At 38.8% G+C, this 20,685-nt stretch overlaps 2 protein-coding genes across 2 annotated transcripts; both read right to left on the bottom strand.

Moving 5' to 3' along the window:
• Window positions 1-12,540: 12,540 nt before the first annotated feature.
• On the bottom strand, window positions 12,541-14,484 carry LOC149004488 (cytochrome P450 CYP82D47-like). The gene is made up of 2 exons (XM_089169122.1): window positions 13,486-14,484; window positions 12,541-13,346 (listed from the first exon to the last, which is right to left on the bottom strand). The coding sequence occupies exons 1-2, from the start codon at window positions 14,449-14,451 to the stop codon at window positions 12,720-12,722; spliced, it is 1,593 nt and encodes a 530-aa protein (XP_089025248.1). The 5' UTR covers window positions 14,452-14,484; the 3' UTR covers window positions 12,541-12,719.
• Window positions 14,485-18,124: 3,640 nt separating this feature from the next.
• Window positions 18,125-20,303, bottom strand: LOC149004487 (xanthotoxin 5-hydroxylase CYP82C2-like). Its single transcript, XM_089168898.1, has 2 exons — window positions 19,178-20,303; window positions 18,125-19,037 (listed from the first exon to the last, which is right to left on the bottom strand). Exons 1-2 carry the CDS (start codon window positions 20,135-20,137, stop codon window positions 18,411-18,413), a joined length of 1,587 nt encoding a protein of 528 aa, XP_089025024.1. The 5' UTR covers window positions 20,138-20,303; the 3' UTR covers window positions 18,125-18,410.
• Window positions 20,304-20,685: the final 382 nt, after the last annotated feature.

Raw genomic sequence — 20,685 nt, 5'->3', positions numbered from 1 at the left:
GGCATTCTTTGATGCAGGGAAGTACTTCATCAAGAACTTCTCTACTAAATCATTCCATGTGGCTACTGATTGTGGAGGTAAGGAGTTCAACCATGCTCTTGCTCTATCCCGCAATGAGTAAGGGAATAGCTTCAATCTCAAGGCTTCTTCAGTTGCTCCCGGTATCTTGAAAGAATCACTTACTTCCATGAAGAGTCTAAGATGGAGATGAGGATCTTCTGTTGGCATCCCACTGAAATGTCCTATAGTCTGAAGCATTTGGAACATCACAGGTTTAAGTTCAAAATGTAATGCTTGAATTTCTGGCCTTACTATACTTGGATTCAGCTCATGCAACCTTGGGACAACATATCCTCTAATGGCCCTATCTCTATCATCACCCTCAGCTGCCATATTATTCTCAATATTATTCAACCCATTTCTCATTGCTTCAGCCATTGTTGGACCTGCTACTAAACCTCGCTACTTCCTTCTTCTAGCTCGAAATGTCCTTTCGATTTCAAAGTCAAAGGGTATCAACTCTGGATCAGGCAGCGGACTCATACAAGGGTAAAAGCACCTGAGAATAAAAGGAAACTAATATCAAAGTAAAGAAATTTCAGTAGATAACTAAAACTTACTTATACACTAATTATTAAAGACAAAATTCCCCGGCAACGGCGCCAAAAACTTGTTGCTTGTATCTCAAGACATCACGCAAGTATACGTATCGCAATCAAGTAATAAATGATAAGTAAAGTATCGATCCCACGGAGAATTATATCCTTAACTTTCAATGTAAAAATAAAATTGATTTAAATGAAATTAACAAGGTTGATTGGTGTTTGTCTAACTAATTAACCAAATGACAGGTAAAGAAAACTAAGGAACTAAAATGTAGATTTGAGCAATGGAAGAAACTTAATGAGTGACAAGTGTGTTAGGAATCAAGTTTCCCTTCCCCTGAATTTTAAAACACAAATACTAAAGCAATACTACAACCCCAAGATAAATCAAGAACTTGGAATGAATGGCAATATGGTATTTTCCAATACACATAAGCTAGCATCCTAAATCAACATCAGCATATTCCTATGAAGAATTGAATTAAGAATGCAATTTAAACCCAATCCAATCAATGGTAATGTGAGGTAATTGGGTATTCCTACCCAACCTACTAATTAACACAACCTAATTAAAGATGATACTAACTCACACAATTCAACAAACACCTAGACTTCATTAATTTTCCAATTAATGAAATCATAACATTCATTCAAGAAAGATCATTCAAGAACTGAAATTAGTCAATATAACATGCTGAATTCATTAACAATAAAGTGGATTGCAATAAAACTAAAGAACACATGATTAGTTACATATCAAAATTCAGGTTTAGGTACTACTATCATCCCAACACAGCTAAGATTTAGCCCATAACAGGATTCAAATGCATAAAACCAAGTATAGTTGACATGAGACTAGAAAATAAGAAGATAGAGTTATAAAAACAAGAATAAACTAAGGCTTCAATGCTTCCACATGAGCTCCAGCTTTCTTCTCCAGCAAATCAGCAACTCCAGTAGCTCCTTGCTTCCACAAGAGCTCCAGCATTCGTTCTCTACCTCCTTCCTCTCAGCCGAGTCTCTCTTCCACACCTTGGTCCAATCTCTCCTCTTTTCTCCTTGCCTCTCTTCTCTTTCTTCCATAAATGTCTTCAATCATTAGGTTAGATTCTGGCCATAGGATTAGAACTTTCCTCCTGAGATCAAGGGTTGAAAACCATCATGTATTTACAAGAATTTAGTCCACTTAAGTTAGCCCTTTTTGGTCAATTCCATTTGAATTGGATCTGAGAATATTCTGCTCCGTTGTTGTAGCAATGCAGCAACAACTCTACAACAAAGTTAGAGGACATGTTCTTCTATTATGAATCTTCACCTACATGTTCAAGAGAAAGAGAAACAGTCAAATTCATCCATAAAAAGAAGGGAAATTCATGCAATGTGACAAAAATGAACTAAACAAAATGCAACATGTTGAGACTAAATAAGACAACACCTAATGAATACTATCACTAAAACAAAGACAAAATACTCCTAAATCAAGCCATCTCAAGTATAAAAGTTATAAATCTTAACTCTATTTCATAGAGTTATCAAGTAGCCACTTGTACGTCGATCAGTAGTTGAACTGGCCTAGTCCTCATCACTAAAGGCAGTGAGAGAGAGATTAGTTGTGGGCTGAAATAGAATCTCATGGGATGGGGTCTTTTTTAGATAATGAAGAATTTGTTTAACCGCGGCTCAATCATCAATTGTTGGTCGATGCATATATTGACAAACCCTATTGACAGCAAATGCTATATCAGAGCATGTGAGAGTCAACTATTGAAGGGCACCCACTGTAGTTTTATGCTGGGATGGATCATCATAGAAGGGAGGTTCCTTAGAGGTTGCTTTGGTGATGGAGGTTGGGGTTGCTACTGATTTGGCTTCTTGCATATTGGTCCTTTGCAAAAGATCCGAAGAATATTTTGACTGGCAGAGATGTAAACCATGAGGTGAGCGACTGACCTTAACCCCTAAAAAGTAGTTTAAGTTACTAATATCTTTAATGGCAAATTCTTTGCCAATGGCTGTACTGACAGAATTAACCTTAGACTAACTAGATCCAGTGAGGACAATATCATCCACATATACAAGAAGATAGATTCTTTAATGTGCTGAATTTTGAAAATATAGTGTCGTGTCAGATGAGGATTGTAAGAATCCTAAAGTCAGTAAATAATTTCCAAGCTGATGAGACCATGCCCTAGGGGCCTGTTTTAAATCATATAAAGCTTTTTGAAGCTAATAGACACAAGTAGGTCTCTTTGGATCAATAAAACTCTGTGGTTGAACCATGTAAACCTCTTTAAATAATCACCATTTAAAAATGCATTTTGAACATTCAATTGGAAAAGAGTTCATCCTTGGGCAACTGCTAAAGATAGAACCAAGCGGATGGTAATAGGTTTGACAAGGGCACTGGAAGTGTCAAAATAATCAATTTCTTCACACTGCTAAAATCCTTTGGCGACCAAACAAGCCTTATGACATGAACAAAGTCACCACTATTTCGTTTGATTCTATAAACCCATTTATTTCCAACCGTATTCATATGGGGCTGATGAGGAACTAGACTCCAAGTACCATTACTTAGGAGAGCATCAAATTCTTCGCTCATAGGAAGCCTCCATTGGGGACTTTACTGGCAATGGTGTATGAGGTGGGTTTGGTTTAAGGATTATCGTCAAGAGGTGGCTAGGAGGTTCAGTTTAGAGATGGGTTTGAGATGACCTATTTTGGATCGGGTTGCACATGGTAAGGTTCACGTTGAGTTGGTTGGGATGGGGGGAATGGGTAATAGCAAGGGTTTCAGGTGGGTTATAGGCTAGGGTTTTGGGTGCAATGAGAAGTTGAGATGGAATTTCAGAAATTTCAAAATTCGAATTTGAAGTTGAACTCTGAGTGGGAAAGGAGAGTTCGAATTTTGAATTTGAATTCAAAGTACTGATCAGATACAACACTCTCTTTGAAAACATAATCAAAATATTCATCTTCCTTGGTACCATTAGATTGAAAATTTGAATCTTTGAATTAAAGACATTGATTACATACTAATATAATTGCTTGAACACTAAAAATGCATCAGAATGATGTACAAGTGGAGCTACAATCATCCAAGAAAGAAATATAATAAGTATAACCCTGTGTAAATGGTGACGAAGAGGGGCCCCAAATATCAACGTAATATCTATGAATGGAGATACGCCCACTTGATTTATTCAACTTGAAAGGTAATTTATGCGATTTTTTCATCTGGCATGGGGTACACAAAATTGGTGACGTGGATGAAAGTTGGTGCAGGCCTAAACTATGAAAGAGAGAGTCCAAAGTTCTCAATGCCCTAATCGGTCATACCAGAATTCTTGAGACATATTGTGAAATCCCCTAGATTTCTACCCCTTTAACCCGTGGTTTTAAGACCGAGAACCTGGGCCTTGATTCGGCGACAATTGTGGACCATTCAATTCGAGCCCGAAGGATTGGAAATAAAACAAATGTTGGTAGATGACCCTTATAATGACTCAAAAACTCTCCTAGAGTTTAAGTGAAGAGAGAAGATTAGTCTCGATACTGTAAAAAGGGTAATTTTGGAATATCTGTAGATCAGTGATGGAGAATCCGATTGACGCGAATAAGGTATCAAATTGAAGATCGTCGAAAGACCTTTCCAACGAGCTAAAAATCATTGAAATCGGAGTTCGTTTGGGGGGTCCAACCTTGGACTAGAAGTTTGGGCTGTTTGGGTGAACCAACCCCCACCCCATTTTCTATTTAGGGGCAAAATTGGAAATTCGGATTTTTAAACCCTATTTATGTTTTATCTCATCCGTAAACGCATTTTTGGAGGCCAGAAAGAGGCGGAGGCTTTGGAGAAAAGGAGAAACGAAAAAGAGGAGCGATTTTCATTCTTCCGAAGGTGTCTGTGATCCGAATCTTTGCAAAATTGTTAAGAAATGTTAGTTTTCTTTAATCCTTCTCTTACTCACAATTTTGTGAGTATTTTCTCTCTTTTCCTTTTGAGGAATCTTGAAAGGGAATAATGATAGGTACCCTAGATGCTTATATTTTCTTATATTAATGTTTCCCTTGAGTTTGGGAGTATTGGTTTATCTCCTTGCAAAAGATTTTAGAATTTGACTCCCCGGGTCACACACGGGTGATTTATGAGAGTCAAATTTGGGGCTTTTTGAGATGGGTCAAATTTAATAAAATTGAAGGTACCTATGGGATCCTTTTGTTTCCAATTAGATTTTCCCAAAGTTTTGCTTCATTATAAACTTCGAGTTGGTGGCAAATTAGTAACCATTCCCTAGTGAGGTTGAGAACTACCACTTTTTAACCTAGTTTTTCAGATTTGGGTTTTTGTGAGAAGATTTTAGGATATCCTTAGAAACCCAGATTGGCTCTAATTTGTGATAATTATTTCTTTTGCATAAATAGGTTAATATATCTTTAATCACTAATTTGTGGGAGTGGATTCTTGGACTTGCAGGAAGAACAAAGTAAAAGGTGAGGAATATACTTAACTTTATATTACATGTGTAATGATGTCAGTTACTTTTCATTATTGATATATTGTATTGTTTTAGTATTATCTTGTGGTTATTTTATGTCTTTTGTTAAATATGAATTGCTATGATTTATGTTTATTATTACTTTTGATGTTGCTCCTTGCTTTGAAATCTATTATTGTTGTTATGAAATGGAATGTGATTGTATGAGAGGAGAAATATTATTATTTCTTCTACCTTGTATTTTCTACTAGGGTTGTGGGTTCACCCATTGCCCTACTGATATTATATGATTGCTTATATTGTGGTTGGGAATGGGGAATGCCCTTTGGGCATTTCTGCCATAGGATACCAAAGGAGGCGGTATGGAACGCATTCCTATGGTGCCCTTGGCTCTTTCCCGATTACTAATTTACATATTTAGGGCATGTCTAGAAGTGTTTGGTTAGGTGACCTCATGAGTACTACTACCCTTTCGGCAGGGGTATTGAAGCCGGTTAACCCGTGATGTTAGTGGTCGGGTCCTGTATGTCAAGCAGGCCCACTATCATCATAGAGAGGTAGGGTTGCATATAATAGATAAGGGCTCATGGACGCTCAAGACCGGTGAAATGACCCGTGAGAGGACATGGAGATCATCCTGTCCATTATATGTGGATGACCACTGGGTTAATGAATGGGGTCCAACAGATGCCTCCATTGAGGATTCCATTCATAGGTGGGAAGGTATTGAACCAACAAAGCACTAGGCGTGAGGGGAGATATCCGGACCATATGTAGTACGAGACCATATGACTTTGCATTGGGCCTAGGATTATCCTTGACACGCGTCAAATCTTATACCAATGGTGATGTGAGAGAGTGGTGACCTAATCCCCAACCATGGCTTGACAAGACTTTACACAACAACCGCGGAGAACCCAACAGACGTGCATCAGAGCCGTGAGGGAAGAGTGATGAGATCGCCCAAAGAAGACTGGTGTGTGACTTAATGGGTGTCTACCATAGAAACTTCATGATAGAGTTAGGAGCATAATCATTCACATATCATATCATTGTCATTAATTACTTTATTGATATTCATGTTATATGTGTGGTGTGGAATCTTGAGAATGAATGTGTGATATGATGTTGAGTTGACCTCACTGAGTTCTGTTGAACTCATTCCTTTTATATGTCTTTTTTTCTTTTAGATTATGCTGCAGGTTATGAGGACTTCTTCCAAATGGAAGATGCGTTACCAACATATCTTCTTGAAGGAGTGACCGAAGAAGAAGTGGACGCACATGGAGCTTCATGCCAGTATCAAGACTATTCTTTTGGGTGGGATTCCATCAGAGAACTAGTCTAGTTTAGTTTCCCGCTGCGTTGAAAATTACTCTCTTTTCTTTTCAAAACTCTGATGTTATATTTTTATTTTGAAGTAATGGATGATTGTAACCATTATTTTGATTTTGATAACTTAGTATGATAAACTTGATTTATTCTTGTCCATTTAATTATGCTATATCATGTTTTGTATTGATTTGTCACTGAACCTAGATCTTGCGGTGTATCACCCCCACGAGTATTCGGGTATGACCGGATCCGGCTGGGTGGGGTGTGACACATATGTCCACTAAGATGAACAAAGGGAGATGCGCTGGTGGATGGAAGAGATAGAGGTCATCTTCAGTTGACCCTTGAAGTAAAATAGTCTCCATTTTGAGATTGTTCACAAAGCAAGAACTTGGATGAAATTCCATATAAACATCATTATCATGTGTAAATTTACTCATAGAGAGCAAATTTTTAGTGATAGAAAGAACATGTAGCACTTTATATAAAGTAAGAATTTTTTTAAAGGGGTTGATAGAGAAGCAATTCCAATATTTTTTTATATACAAACCCGGGCCATTACCAATGTGAAGTTGATTAGTACTATGGTAAGGCATTGTTGTATCCATGTGGGTTACATTAAATGTAACATGATGTCACACCCCACCCAGCCGGATCCGGTCATACCCGAATGCCCGTGGGGGTGATACACCGCAAGATCTAGGTTCAGTGACAAATCCATACAAAACATGATATAGTATAATTAAATGGACAAGAATAAATCAAGTTTCTCATATAAAGTTATCAAAACTGAAATAATGGTTACAATCATCCATTACTTCAAAATAAAAATATAACATCAAAGTTTTGAAAAGAAAAGAGAATAATTTTCAACGCAGCGGAAAACTAAACTAGACTAGTTCTCTAATGGAATCCCACCCAAAAGGATAGTCTTGATACTAGCATGAAGCTCCATGTTCATCCACTTCTTCTTCGGTCACTCCTTCAAGAAGATATACTAGCAACGAATCCTCCATTTGGAAGAAGTCCTCATAACCTGCAGCATAATCTAATAGAAAAAAAGACATATAAAAGGAATGAGTTCAACAGAACTAAGTAAGGTCAACTCAACATCATATCATGCATTCATTCATAAGATTCCACACCACGCATACAATATGAATATCAATAATGTAATTAATGACAATGATAATGATATGTGAATGATTATGCTCCTAACTCTATCATGAAGTCTCTATGGTAGACACCCATTAAGTCACACACCAGTCTTCTTTGGGCAGTCTCATCACTCTTCCCTCACGGCTCTGATGCACATCTATTGGGTTCTCCGCGGTTGTTGTGTAAAGTCCTGTCAAGCCATAGTCAGGGATTAGGTCACCACTCTCTCACATCACCATTGGTATAAGATCTGGCGCGTGTCAAGGATAATCTTAAGCCCAATACAAAGTCATATGGTCTCGTACTACATATGGTCCGGATATTTCCCCTCATGCCTAGTGCTCTGTTGGTTCAATATCTTCCCACCTATGAATGGAATCCTCAATGGAGGCATCTGTTGGACCCCATTCATTAACCCAGTGGTCATCCACATATAATGGACAGGATGATCTCCATGTCCTCTCACGGGTCATTTCACCGGTCTTGAGCGTCCATGAGCCCTTATCTATTATATGCAACCCTACCTCTCTATGATGATAGTGGGCCTGCTTGACATACAGGACCCAGCCACTAACATCACGGGTTAACCGGCTTCAATACCCCTGCCAAAAGGGTAGTAGTACTCATGAGGTCACCTAACCAAACACTTCTAGACATGCCCTAAATATGTAAATTAGTAATCGGGAAAAAGCCAAGGGCACCATAGGAATGCGTCCCATACCGCCTCCTTTGGTATCCTATGGCAGAAATGCCCAAAGGGCATTCCCCATTCCCAACCACAATTAAGCAATCATATAATATCAGTAGGGCAATGGGTGAACCCACAACCCTAGTAGAAAATACAAGGTAGAAGAAATAATAATATTTCTCCTCTCATACAATCACATTCCATTTCATAACAACAATAATAGATTTCAAAGCAAGGAGCAACATCAAAAGTAATAATAAACATAAATCATAGCAATTCATATTTAACAAAAGACATAAAATAACCACAAGATAATACTAAAACAATACAATATATCAATAATGAAAAGTAACTGACATCATTACACATGTAATATAAAGTTAAGTATATTCCTCACCTTTTACTTTGTTCTTCCTCCAAGTCCAAGAATCCACTCCCACAAATTAGTGATTAAAGATATATTAACCTATTTATGCAAAAGAAATAATTATCACAAATTAGAGCCTATTTGGATTTCAAAGGATATCCTAAAATATTCCCACAAAAACTCAAATCTGAAAACTAGGTTAAAAATGGTAGTTCTCAACCTCACTAGTGAATGGTCACTAATTTGCTACCAATTCGAAGTCTAAACGAAACGAAATTTTGGGGAAACCTAATTGACAACAAAAGGATCCTACGGGTACCTTCAATTTTATTAAATTTGACCAAAATCAAAATGCCCCAAATTGGCTCTCATAAATCACCCGTGGGTAACCTAGAGAGTCAAATTCTAAAATCTTTTGCAAGAGGATAAACCATTACTCTCAAACTCAAGGGGAACCTTAATACAATAAAAGAGGATCATCCAATATACCAAACATGCATTCCCTTAAGATATCTCAAAAGGAAAGAAGAGAAATTGCTCTCAAAACCATGTATAAGAGAAGGATTAAAGAAAACTAACATTTCCTAAAATTCCCGCAATGATTCAAGTTGCAGAACACCTTTGATTGGATGAGAAATACTTTTCTCCTTCCTTTCTCCTCTTCCCAAAGCCTCCGCCTCCTTCTATCCTCCAAAAATGTGTTTACGGATGAGATAAAACATAAATAGGGTTTAAAAATCCGAATTTCCAATTTTGCCCCTAAATAGAAAATGGGGTGGGGGTTGGTTCACCCAAACGGCCCAAACTTCTAGTCCATGTTTGGACCCCCAAATGAACTCCGATTTTGATGATTTTTGGCTCGTTGGAAAGGTCTTTCGACGATCTTCAATTTGATATCTTATTTGCGTCAATCGAATTCTCCATAACTGATCTACAGATATTCTAAAATTACCCTTTTTACACTATTGAGACTAATCTTCTCTCTTCACTTAAACTCTAGGAGAGTTTTTTAGTTATTACAAGGGTCATTCACCAACATTGGTTCAATTTCCAATCCTTCCGGCTTGAATTGAATGGTCCACAATTGTCGCCGAATCAAGGCCCAGGTTCTTGGTCTTAAAACCATGGGTTAAAGGGGTAGAAATCCGGGGGATTTCACACATGATGAGTGGCACCAGAGTCAGGGTTTACCAAGAAGAATCAAATGAAGCCGTGGGTGCGGCCAAGAAAGCTTCTAGGGAAGAACTCCGCTTGGAGGCATTGGCACTTGGTGCATAGCAAAAATAACATTGCACCATTGCATGATTAGTTTTATTACATATCTGACAAGCAACCATAGGGGTAGGGAGGAGAGGGGGAAGATTCATTGCATGTCAACCACAACCGGAATAACCTCAAGCTCCTTCTCTGCCTTAGTTATGAGAGGGGCCACGGTTTCTATTAGACAGTGTGGGGGGGTTGATCTAGAGGATAAATTAACTTCTAATAAAGGCAAGTCAAGTTTTTGTCTTGTTTGATCTTTGAAGATTTCTTGATTCAGTAAAAGGCTATGAAATCATCAAGGGGAAGAGGGCCAAGACAAGAGGTAATAGAGGAGGCAACGGATTCATATTCATGGCCTAGACCACGAGGCATTGTGAGGATAATATTAGCATAAAAAATTGAGTGAGCAGTGGCGACGAGATGGTCAACAATAGATTTAATCTTCTGAACATATTCAACCATAAAAGAGTGGCCTTTATGAATTTGCAAGAGTTGGTATTTCAGTTGCATTATGCAGGCTTGGGATTGGAGGCATAAATTCATTCAAGGGAACTCCTCCTAGTAGCATGGGAAGTGGTGACACCAACAATTTGAGAAAGAGCACTTTCGGAAAGGGAGGAGATGATCCAATATAAGATCATTCAATCTTGCACACGCCATTAAGAATATGCAGGGTTAGGAATGAAGGTTTGTGTGGGTGATGTGGTGGAGGGATTGGATATGGTCTGAGGAGGAGTTGGATTGGTTCTATTGACATAACCATAAGGGTTATGTGCATGAAGTAAAGGGAGAAATTGTGATTTCCAGATGAGACAGTTGCTTTGATCAAGCTTTACAGATAGAAAAGAAACAATGTTGGTAGGTGAAATTAGAGGGGAAGCCATGGCAGTGGCAGAGCTAGAGGAAGCAGGTAAGCTCATTTTGGTGAGAAGAGAAGGTCCTGAGGATCGTGTGGACTGTGATCAAAGGCTGTTTCGTTTGAGAGAGAACTCAATTGAGAGAGAATTCTTCCACACTCAAATTCGTGAGTGGGAGATGTATATTAATATTATTTGAATTACAACTTGTTTACAATCAAACTCTACAACCTGTTGACACTTTAACCATAACTCAAACTCTTGTTAATCGGTTGGATATAAGATCAATTGAGGGTAGACTTAGTTATAGTGGATTTGAATTCAGAAGATTATCCTTTACACAACTCTTGAATCTCTGCATGTTGAATGTGGTTGAGTGATTCAAGCCTTCGGTTGGAGAGTAACTCAAGCATCACCCACTTGCGTACCTCATGCCAATAAGATTCACAAGGTGCAAACCCAAGCATCGAATAATCGTGAGTCAAGTGGTTAGCTGAGGCACTTCTTAGATGGCTTGCAAGGTCCTTATAGTTGACAGTGAAGCATTCCTTCACCGTTTCTAAGGAGCTGATGACAAGTATCTGATGAACACCAATTTGACAAGGATTTTTATTTGCAGCAGCGCTGCTGCCAGCCCAACGGTCAACATTTAGCCAAGTGTACAGATACCAATCGGACGGTATTTAAGCAAAAGGGCGGGTTTGTGTTGCAAATATAACTTTTTCTTTTTTATACTGAAGGGTTTTTTTATTTTGTAAATTTACAAAAGCAAACCCCTAGCTCAACCGGATCCTAAACACCCATTTTGCAACTATGATTCATTGATCCCTAAGTTAACGAGAGACTATGCAAAACCAAATCCTTGAAAGACCCAAGTTAACTTGAAGATGGAACCATAGTTCCAACTTTGGAAATTCCAGGGGTTGAGGGCTCTTCCAAGAGGAATGGTGAGACAAACCTAGAGGTTTGAAGGAGACCAAGGGAGGCAAAAACGAGAAAAGTGGTGAGAAGCAGCAAGAAGAAGCGTGAAGTTCACCGATTCCTACCAAACCATCCTTCCATCACTCCTGCGTGATGAATTCCTTCTGAAGATGTTCCTGATAGCCCATCCTCCTTGCTCATAGAACCTCGACAATCTCAAAATTTGAACTTAGACCCTAATAGAAGAAGAAGGAAAAAGAAACTGGAGAAATTGATAACGACGATTCAAAATTACATACCTATGATGATCATATAAACTACAAGAATGTGAGATTATTAACAATGATGCAAACCTGAAAAAGAGTCTGGCCAACACCACCAAAAACGTCGCCTAACTACGATGGAATACGAAAATGACTTCAAGGAGCGAGCGAGTTTTAGAATCATCTCGATTGATGACTCAGTCAACCAGGCAGCCAAGAGGATCATTAAGTATCTCTTCACCCACCACTGCCGTAATTTTTGTCAATCCCTTTTTGGTGAACATAATTATAGTCAATCCTGTGGGCTGGATTTTAGATGAACTCAGTTCTAGACCCCCCAAATCTTATGAGCTCAATTCAAAATCCGGGCCCAATAATTGTAGACATACGATATTACCTTTTTTAGCTCCACAGCTCTTTGTGAATTTCAATTTCCTTCAATTTGTCTTAAATAGAAATAAGATAAATAAACCAAACACTTGTAAAAATAGAGATAGGTGAGACAAATACAAATAGAAATCATACCAAAGACAACCTAAGTCAATTACCAATATTTTGTAAATATAATGGTGAGCTTCGTTCCCTGAACATTGGTATCGAGTTGGTTTTGTTTTTGGCTTCATCAAGTAGCATTTGATTCAGTTTAGTTCAACCAAACCCTAGAAACCTATTATACCCAATACAGAAGACTAAACAAAAATCAAAGCAAATAGGAGTACTACAAAGCACCCGGTGGTACCCATTACACAGTTACAAAACCTTGCTACTCATAAAGATGAGAAGGGAGTCGAGGAGTGAGGAGGAGTTCCAATGGCGTTTTCTTGGGCATGGTTAAGCCCGAACCTTCTTCAGTCATGTCCACAGGTAGATCATTAGGAGTTCCCAACTCAAACCCATGAAGCAAACTTGCAAGTGTCATATGCATGACCTGAAGGGCAAATGAAGTTCCCGGACACGATCTCCTACCTGACCCAAAAGGAATCAACTCAAAATTCTTTCCATACACATCAACATCTGCATGGTTTGTTAAAAATCTTTCTGGTTGGAATTCCAATGGATTAGTCCATATGCTCGGGTCTCGATGTAGTTTCCAAGCATTCACCATGACTCGGGTACCTGATCGAATCTTAAAGCCGCCAACATTACAATCTTCCATGGCTTCATGAGGTAACAAAAGTGGAGCCACAGGATATAAACGAAGTGTTTCCTTGATGATTGCTTGAAGATACAAAAGTTTCCCAATGTCTTCTTCAACAACATTCTTATCCTTGCCAATATGGTTGTCTATTTCCTCTTGGGCCTTTTTGAGCACCTGTTTATTATTGAGTAGCAAGGAAACAACCCATAACATGGTTATTGCGGTAGTGTCCGTGGCGGCTAAGATCACACCCTGTGTAAGTATACATTATAAAATTATGTTAATTTTGGAAGAAGAGCATATTTTGGGTTTCCATTCAGAAGGTAGAAGTAATAATTTCACATCAGATGTGAGTATTTTGGTAGAATAGAAGGATTAGGATTTATCATACCATACAAGTTGCCTTGACTACAGTATGCCGATGGTGACCATGGAACTGAGCATCATATTCTTCAAGGTTCGATAGCATCACCTCCATGAAGTCAGGTTGCTCATGATGATCACAATCATCTTTTTTTCTCTCCTGCAGATGTTCTTGGAGCCAGCTCTCAGAAATCATGTCCATCTCCTTGGCTATCCTCTTCATGGCCCTTTCCTCCCCTTTGAAGCCCCATATCCAGCTAAGAAAAGGAAGTGCATCTGATACAACTGAGACACCAGTGAATCTAAAGAAATCAAGTATAGTCTTCTGGATCCTCTGCACCTCTTTGTCGCAGTTTTCTCCCACTTCAACCACGCTGAAATAGCGCTTTCCCACAACCATCTTTAGAACCATATTCATGGTTAGATCACGTAACAGTCTACCCAATTCAACTTTAATCCCATTATCATTCTTGTTCTTCACCCAAAGCCCATGTAAATCCTTCATACAATTCTTGATTTCTGCATACTGAATGTGCTTGAGTGATTCAAGTCTTCTGTTGGAAAGTAACTCAAACATTACCCACTTGCGTACCTCACGCCAATAAGATCCATAAGGCGCAAACCCAAACATCGCATAATCATAAGTCAAGTGGTTACCTGACGCACTTCTTGGACGGCTTGCAAGGGCCTTGTCGTTGACATTGAAGCATTCCTTCACCATTTCTGGGGAGCTGATGACAAGTGTTTGATGAACACCGAATCTGACAATGAAGGCTGATCCGTGCTTGTCAGCCATGGCAGCAAGCGTTCGGTACAGAGGCTGAGAAGTTGCTAGTTGGCGAAGGTGACCTATTATCGGCCATGCTTCAGGCGGCTCTGGTGCCTTGGTCTTCATCCCGATGTGGGTGCCCTTTGGGAGGAGCCATAGATAGTAGAATATTGCTACAGTAAATAGCCCAAGTATGGGTAGCAGCTGAACCAGCAAATTCATCATTTGGTTTTGAGTTTAAAATTGTAGCTAAGAAGATGAAGGTGTACATAGAGCTACCATAAATTCTGTATCAATCATGCCTCCATAGTCCAATCATAAGTATTGAGTTACCCTGTTAGACACGCAAGTTCAATTTTGGATCTAGAAAGCATATGAGAAGAAAATAATTGAGATCCTCTCCACCTGCATTCATTGTCCACCCATGTTTCCACTCTCATGCTCAACTTGATACAGGCCTTCCGGGTCCACCTCTGTTAGATTGAACGTGAGAGGAAAAATTGGGCAGACAGGGCATTCGCGTGAAGAGGATCTGAATTCTGGAACTCAAAAATAAGAAATACCCATCACCAGAAATTTGACTTGTACTCATGGATCCACCTAGCTTGTCTTTCCATATATGGCTACCAAATACAGCTTTATTAAAAATTTCATGGATCGTGATTCAGCATTTGGAAAAAATGTTCAATTCGATAGATTTATCTATACTTTTGAAAATGGGTTAAGGGCCTGGGTGAGATAAAATTTGGGATTTCAAATCTCAGATCAAATCTCTAGAGTCATGGTTCATAAAATTACCACCTTTGGTTAGTCTGAATTTTCGGATGATATTTCTAGATTTACCTAAAAATTATTTATTGAATTATGGAATGTTTACGCTTTGATAGTATGGGTGCAATCCGATTGCACCTCATCCATGCGATGCACGTTTTTAGGTATTGGATCTCGATAGAATCAGGGATTGCACCATTGGATCCGGAGATTCCCTCTGGACCGAAGAGGAACCTAAAGAAATCTTGACTTACATATACCACCAGTCATTTCGGTGATATATCTTAGAAATTAAAGTGCATAATTGCACCATTGGATGGAGATTGGAGAAGAGGAAAATATCTCGTATATCCCGTGGTTGATGTGATTGATGTTACACTCTACAATTGTCACGAGTCTTATGACAGTCAGCTAATATGACAGTCACCTAATAGTGTCATCATTTTTCAAGCTTTGGTTTTGGATTATTTTATAGTTTTGTGAAAGCATGGTGCACGACCAGTAACCATGGAACATTTTATCACCGAAATTTCGATGATATCGGAAAGTGGCAAATCGGAAGGTTGCCCAAAATCGATATCTGCGGATATCGCCGATAATTCGGCAATATCTCGCCTTTTTCTCACCAAAATGATGAAATAAACCGATTTTCCCACGAAACCTTCAAAACTTCGGCAATCAAAGAGAAAAAAAATTGAAACTTTTGCGATCAAAGAGAAAAAAAATTTGATTGGATTTTTCCACATATATAATCGAAGCAGAGATGAGATTAGAACCACTTCACGAAAATTTTAGCAGCGACAAAGGAGAATGTTTAAGGTGAGAATACGATGGGAAGACGAGGCTTTTAGTGTTTTTGGCCTTTGAGGTGCTCTCACCGTTGGAATCGCCATAATCACTGCATGAAGAAAAACACTTTCGCCGGAACCACCCTGTTTCTCCTTTTCTGCTTCGTCGGAACCACCCTATTTCTTTCTGCTCGTTTAAAATATCAGAGAATAGTGAGTGACCTGAAGAGGTGAAGTATATCCCAATTCCCACACGCAACCCAACTTTAAAAAATAAGAAAAGAATAAGACGTGAAGTCTGAAGTGAAGAAATAGCTTCTTTTGGGTTTCGTGATGATGGAAATGGGCTGGGGATTTGGGGTTTGCTTGGGATGAAAATAGGCTGACTTGGGTTTGCGTGATGGGGAAAATGTGTTGAAAAATATTGATTTTTATTAAAAGTTGTGAGAGTGAGACCCGTGTCACACACTCATATAATATGAGTGATACTATCATGATATTTCATATTAAGTTTTTCTTTATCAACCTCTCTTCCCTTCTATAAATGGAGGGGCGAATTTACTTGCAAAAACACCACCCGAGTGAGAGAACATCAAGAAGAGTGTTCAGAGTATTGAAGTAAAGTATCTTCAGTGTTGGCGTATTGGATTTGTAACTCTTCAAGAATTGAGAGTGTGAATTAAGAGAGGGTGTACAAGAGTATCCAATTTTGGATACAATGTTGAATTTGGTTATAAATCTAAGCACTGTATAAGTATTGTGTTTTTCTACTTTCTCATAGTGAAAAGTCTCATTAAACCGTGGATGTAGGCAAAGTCGAACCATATATATTGTTGTATATGTGTTTCTTTTGTAATCATTTATTTTTGTTATCTTTCACATGGGTCCCACACAACTACTATTCACGTGAGCCCCACATAGGCACTATTCACACATGCATTATTTATAGACACTATTTAAGAATACCTTTTTGTGCTTTCTTTTCTCCGTCGATCTTTTACACAGGCGGGAAAATAATGAACCATCTATCAGTACAGTCGTTTGTCCATATGAGCTCCATTCCTCATTTTCAACAACAGTTAGGGTCCTTCATTGATATGCCTTGGTTATTAGGAGATGATTGGAACGCATATCTCAACCTAACAGATAGAAAAGGGGGTCAACAACTCACACTGGCAAATGTTCAATACTTTCAAGCGTTGTAAATTCTTTTTGTCTTTCCAAATTGTTTTCGAATGGCACCGATTTCACATGGACAAAAAAGCAAAAGATTACTTTCAAAGAAGAAGGTAAATTGGATAGATACCTCATGGTTTCAGATATTCCCTACAGAAGTGGTAGCACTTCTCACATTATCACTCTCTGATCATGCAGCACTACTCTTATTTATAGAGATTAACATGTAGTGCCCATAGAGACATTTTCGTTTTCAGAGTTCTACACTGAAGAAGGGACATATACTTCGGTGCTTAATGTGGCATGGGCTCAAACGGTTCATGGATCACCTTCCCATGGGTTAAGTGAAAAACTCAATTCCTTAAGCTTTACTTTAAAACGTTGGAACAGAAATTAAGTGCAACAGTGGACCTAACAAGGAGATCTACAAGGAATTTACTGATGGCTCATTCACAAACTCCTTTGGATGACAGATCCGATGACTGATATCAGGAAGAGAGTCGACTTTTGGCACTTTGGAGGAAACTTATCAAACAAATTCATGATAAGTGGCTACAGAAATCTCACTTGTTATGGTTGAACCATGCTGATGACAAAAATACAAAGTTCTTTCATCTCTCTACGCTAAGAAGAAGAGCTCGCAATATGATCAGATCAATCCACTCTGAAGAACAGCTGCTAACAGATCAGGATACAATAGCTTCGGCGTTCAAAATCATTTTCGAACTGTTTATTCTTCCATCAACAGGAGTCTTACTTCTCAGCAATACAGGGTCACCTCACTTCAAATTTGAAAGAGATTCTCACACAGTCCTTCACAAAGCAAGAAATTCAAACACCAGTCTTCTTGTCAAATGGGTTGTGGGCTAGATTTTAGATGAGCTCAGTTTTAGACCTTGCAATCGTATTTCGTATGAGCTCAATTCAAAGTCCAGTCCCAGTTATCGTAGACATATGATATTACCTTACTGGCTCCCCAGCTCTTTGTGAATATTAATTTCTTTCAATTTGTCATAAATAGAAATAAGTTCCATAAGCTATACCAAGAACTTCAAAAAATAGAGATTGGTGCAACAAATACAAATAGAAAAGATACCAAAGAGAACCTAAGTAAATAACCAATATTGTATAAATATAATGGTGGGCTTAATCCTCTAGCTGAACATTGGATCTGTCACATATTATGTCTAGATTCTGGCACCTAAATCAATCTTGAAATAAAGTGAAAATATCTGACCGATTCAACTTCGAAAAAAAAAAAACAATCCAAATCAAATTGAAGTTTTATTGAGTTGGTTTTGTTTTTGGCTTCAACAAGCATTTGATTTAAGTTCAATTCAATCCAACCCTGGATACCTAGTAAACCCAATAGAGAAGACTGAACATAAATCAAACCAAAAAAGAGTAAGAGCACCCAATGGTACCCATTAGCACTGTTACAAAACCTTGCTACTCATAAAGATAAGAAGGGAGTCGAGGAGTGAGGAGGAGCTCCAATGGTGTTTTCTTGGGCATGGTTAGGCCCAAACCTTCTTCAGTCATGTCCACAGGCAGATCATGAGGAGTTCCCAACTCAAACCCATGAAGTAAACATGCAAGCGTCATGTTCATGACCTGAAGGGCGGATGAAGTTCCCGGACATGATCTCCTACCTGACCCAAAAGGAATCAACTCAAAATTCTTTCCATACACATCAACATCTGCATGGTTTATTAAAAATCTTTCTGGTTGGAATTCCAATGGATTAGTCCATATGTTCGGGTCTCGATGTAACTTCCAAGCATTCACTAGCACTCGGGTACCTGATCGAATCTTAAAGCCACCAACACTACAATCTTCTATTGCTTCATGGGGTAACAAAAGTGGACCCACAGGATATAGACGAAGTGTTTCCTTGATGATTGCTTGAAGATACAAAAGTTTCCCAATGTCTTCTTCAACAACATTCTTATCCTTGCCAATATGGTTGTCTATTTCCTCTTGGGCCTTTTTGAGCACCTGTTTATTATTGAGTAGCAAGGAAACAACCCATAACATGGTTATTGCGGTAGTGTCCGTGGCGGCTAAGATCATACCCTGTGTAAGTATACAATATAAAATTATGTTAATTTCGGAAGAAGAGCATACTTTGGGTTTCCCATTCAGAAGGTAGAAGTAATAATTTCACATCAGATGTGAGTATTTTGGTAGAAGAGAAGGATTAGGATATATCATACCATACAAGTTGCCTTGACAACAGTATGCCGATGGTGACCATGGAACTGAGCATCATATTCTTCAAGGTTCGATAACATCACCTCCATGAAGTCAGGTTGCTCACGATGATCACAATCATCTTTCTTTCTCTTCTGCAGATGTTCTTGGAGCCAGCTCTCAGAAATCATGTCCATCTCCTTGGCTATCCTCTTCATGGCCCTTTCCTCCCCTTTGAAGCCCCATATCCAGCTAAGAAAAGGAAGTGCATCTGATGCAACTGAGACACCAGTGAATCTAAAGAAGTCAAGTATGGTCTTCTGGATCCTTTGAACCTCTTTGTCGCAGTCTTCTCCCACTTCAACCACACTAAAATAGCGCTTTCCAACAACCATCTTGAGAACCATATTCATGGTTAGATCACGAAAGAGTCTATCCATTTCAACTTTAATCGGCTTTTCACTTTTGTTCTTCACCCAAAGCCCATATAAATCCTTCATACAGTTCTTGATTTCTGCATACTGGACGTGCTTGAGTGATTCAAGCCTTCTGTTGGAGAGTAAATCAAGCACTACCCACTTGCGTATATCACGCCAATAAGATCCATAAGGTGCAAACCCAAGCATGGCATAATTGTAGGTCAAGTGGTTACCTGAGGCACTTCTTGGACGGCTTGCAAGGGCCTTATCGTTGACAGTGAAGCATTCCTTCACCATTTCTGGGGAGCTGATGACAAGTGTTTGATGAGCACCGAATCTGACAATGAAGGCTGATCCGTGCTTGTCAGCCATGGCAGCAAGCGTTCGGTAGAGAGGCTGAGGAGTTGATAGTTGGCGAAGGTGACCTATTATGGGCCATGCTCCTGGTACCTCTGGTGCCTTGCCCTTCTTCCCATTGTGGGTGTTCTTTGCGAGGACCCGTAGATAGAAGATAGCTAAAGCAAACAGCCCAACAATGGGTAAGAGTTGCACCAAAAAACTCATGATTTGCTTTTGAGTTTCAAATTGTAGCTAAGAAGGTGAAGATATATATAGTAATATAGGATCTTTCATGCCTCCATAGTCCAACCATAAGGATTGAGTTACGTTGTTTAACCTGCAAAATCAATTTTGAATTTAGGAAGGAAATGCAAAGAATATGCGCACTAGAGTCGACATTTATTGTAAAAGTGGGGGTGAGAAGAAAATCCAGCCTTCTTCAAGTAGGTTTTGAATGGTGGCGGCGGCCTGGAATCAATGACTAGTTGGTTTGGCTAAATGATATCCTTTGGAAAAATTCCATCACAATTTTGACTTCGAACTTGGAAAACTTATATAAATTTCGATTACTTTGGAGAAACGCATGTACAACAGAGCAATCTTTTCAATTTCACCAAAGTCCTAGTGATAAAATTGGCGAGGTGCATGTACCATTCTGTTTTTTATTAGAAAAAAGGGGCGAATCTGATGTGGAAGGCTTCGCCACAAAAAGTTTTTTTTTGTTTTTTGGTAAGAGAACTATTTTGACATTTGATATAAATTAGGGTAAATAT

The sequence above is a fragment of the Hakea prostrata genome, chromosome 9, assembly GCF_041222555.1.
Source record: "Hakea prostrata isolate BN-2017 chromosome 9, UWA_Hpros_2, whole genome shotgun sequence".
NCBI lineage: Eukaryota > Viridiplantae > Streptophyta > Magnoliopsida > Proteales > Proteaceae > Hakea > Hakea prostrata.
This window is presented reverse-complemented; position numbering and strand designations above follow the sequence as displayed.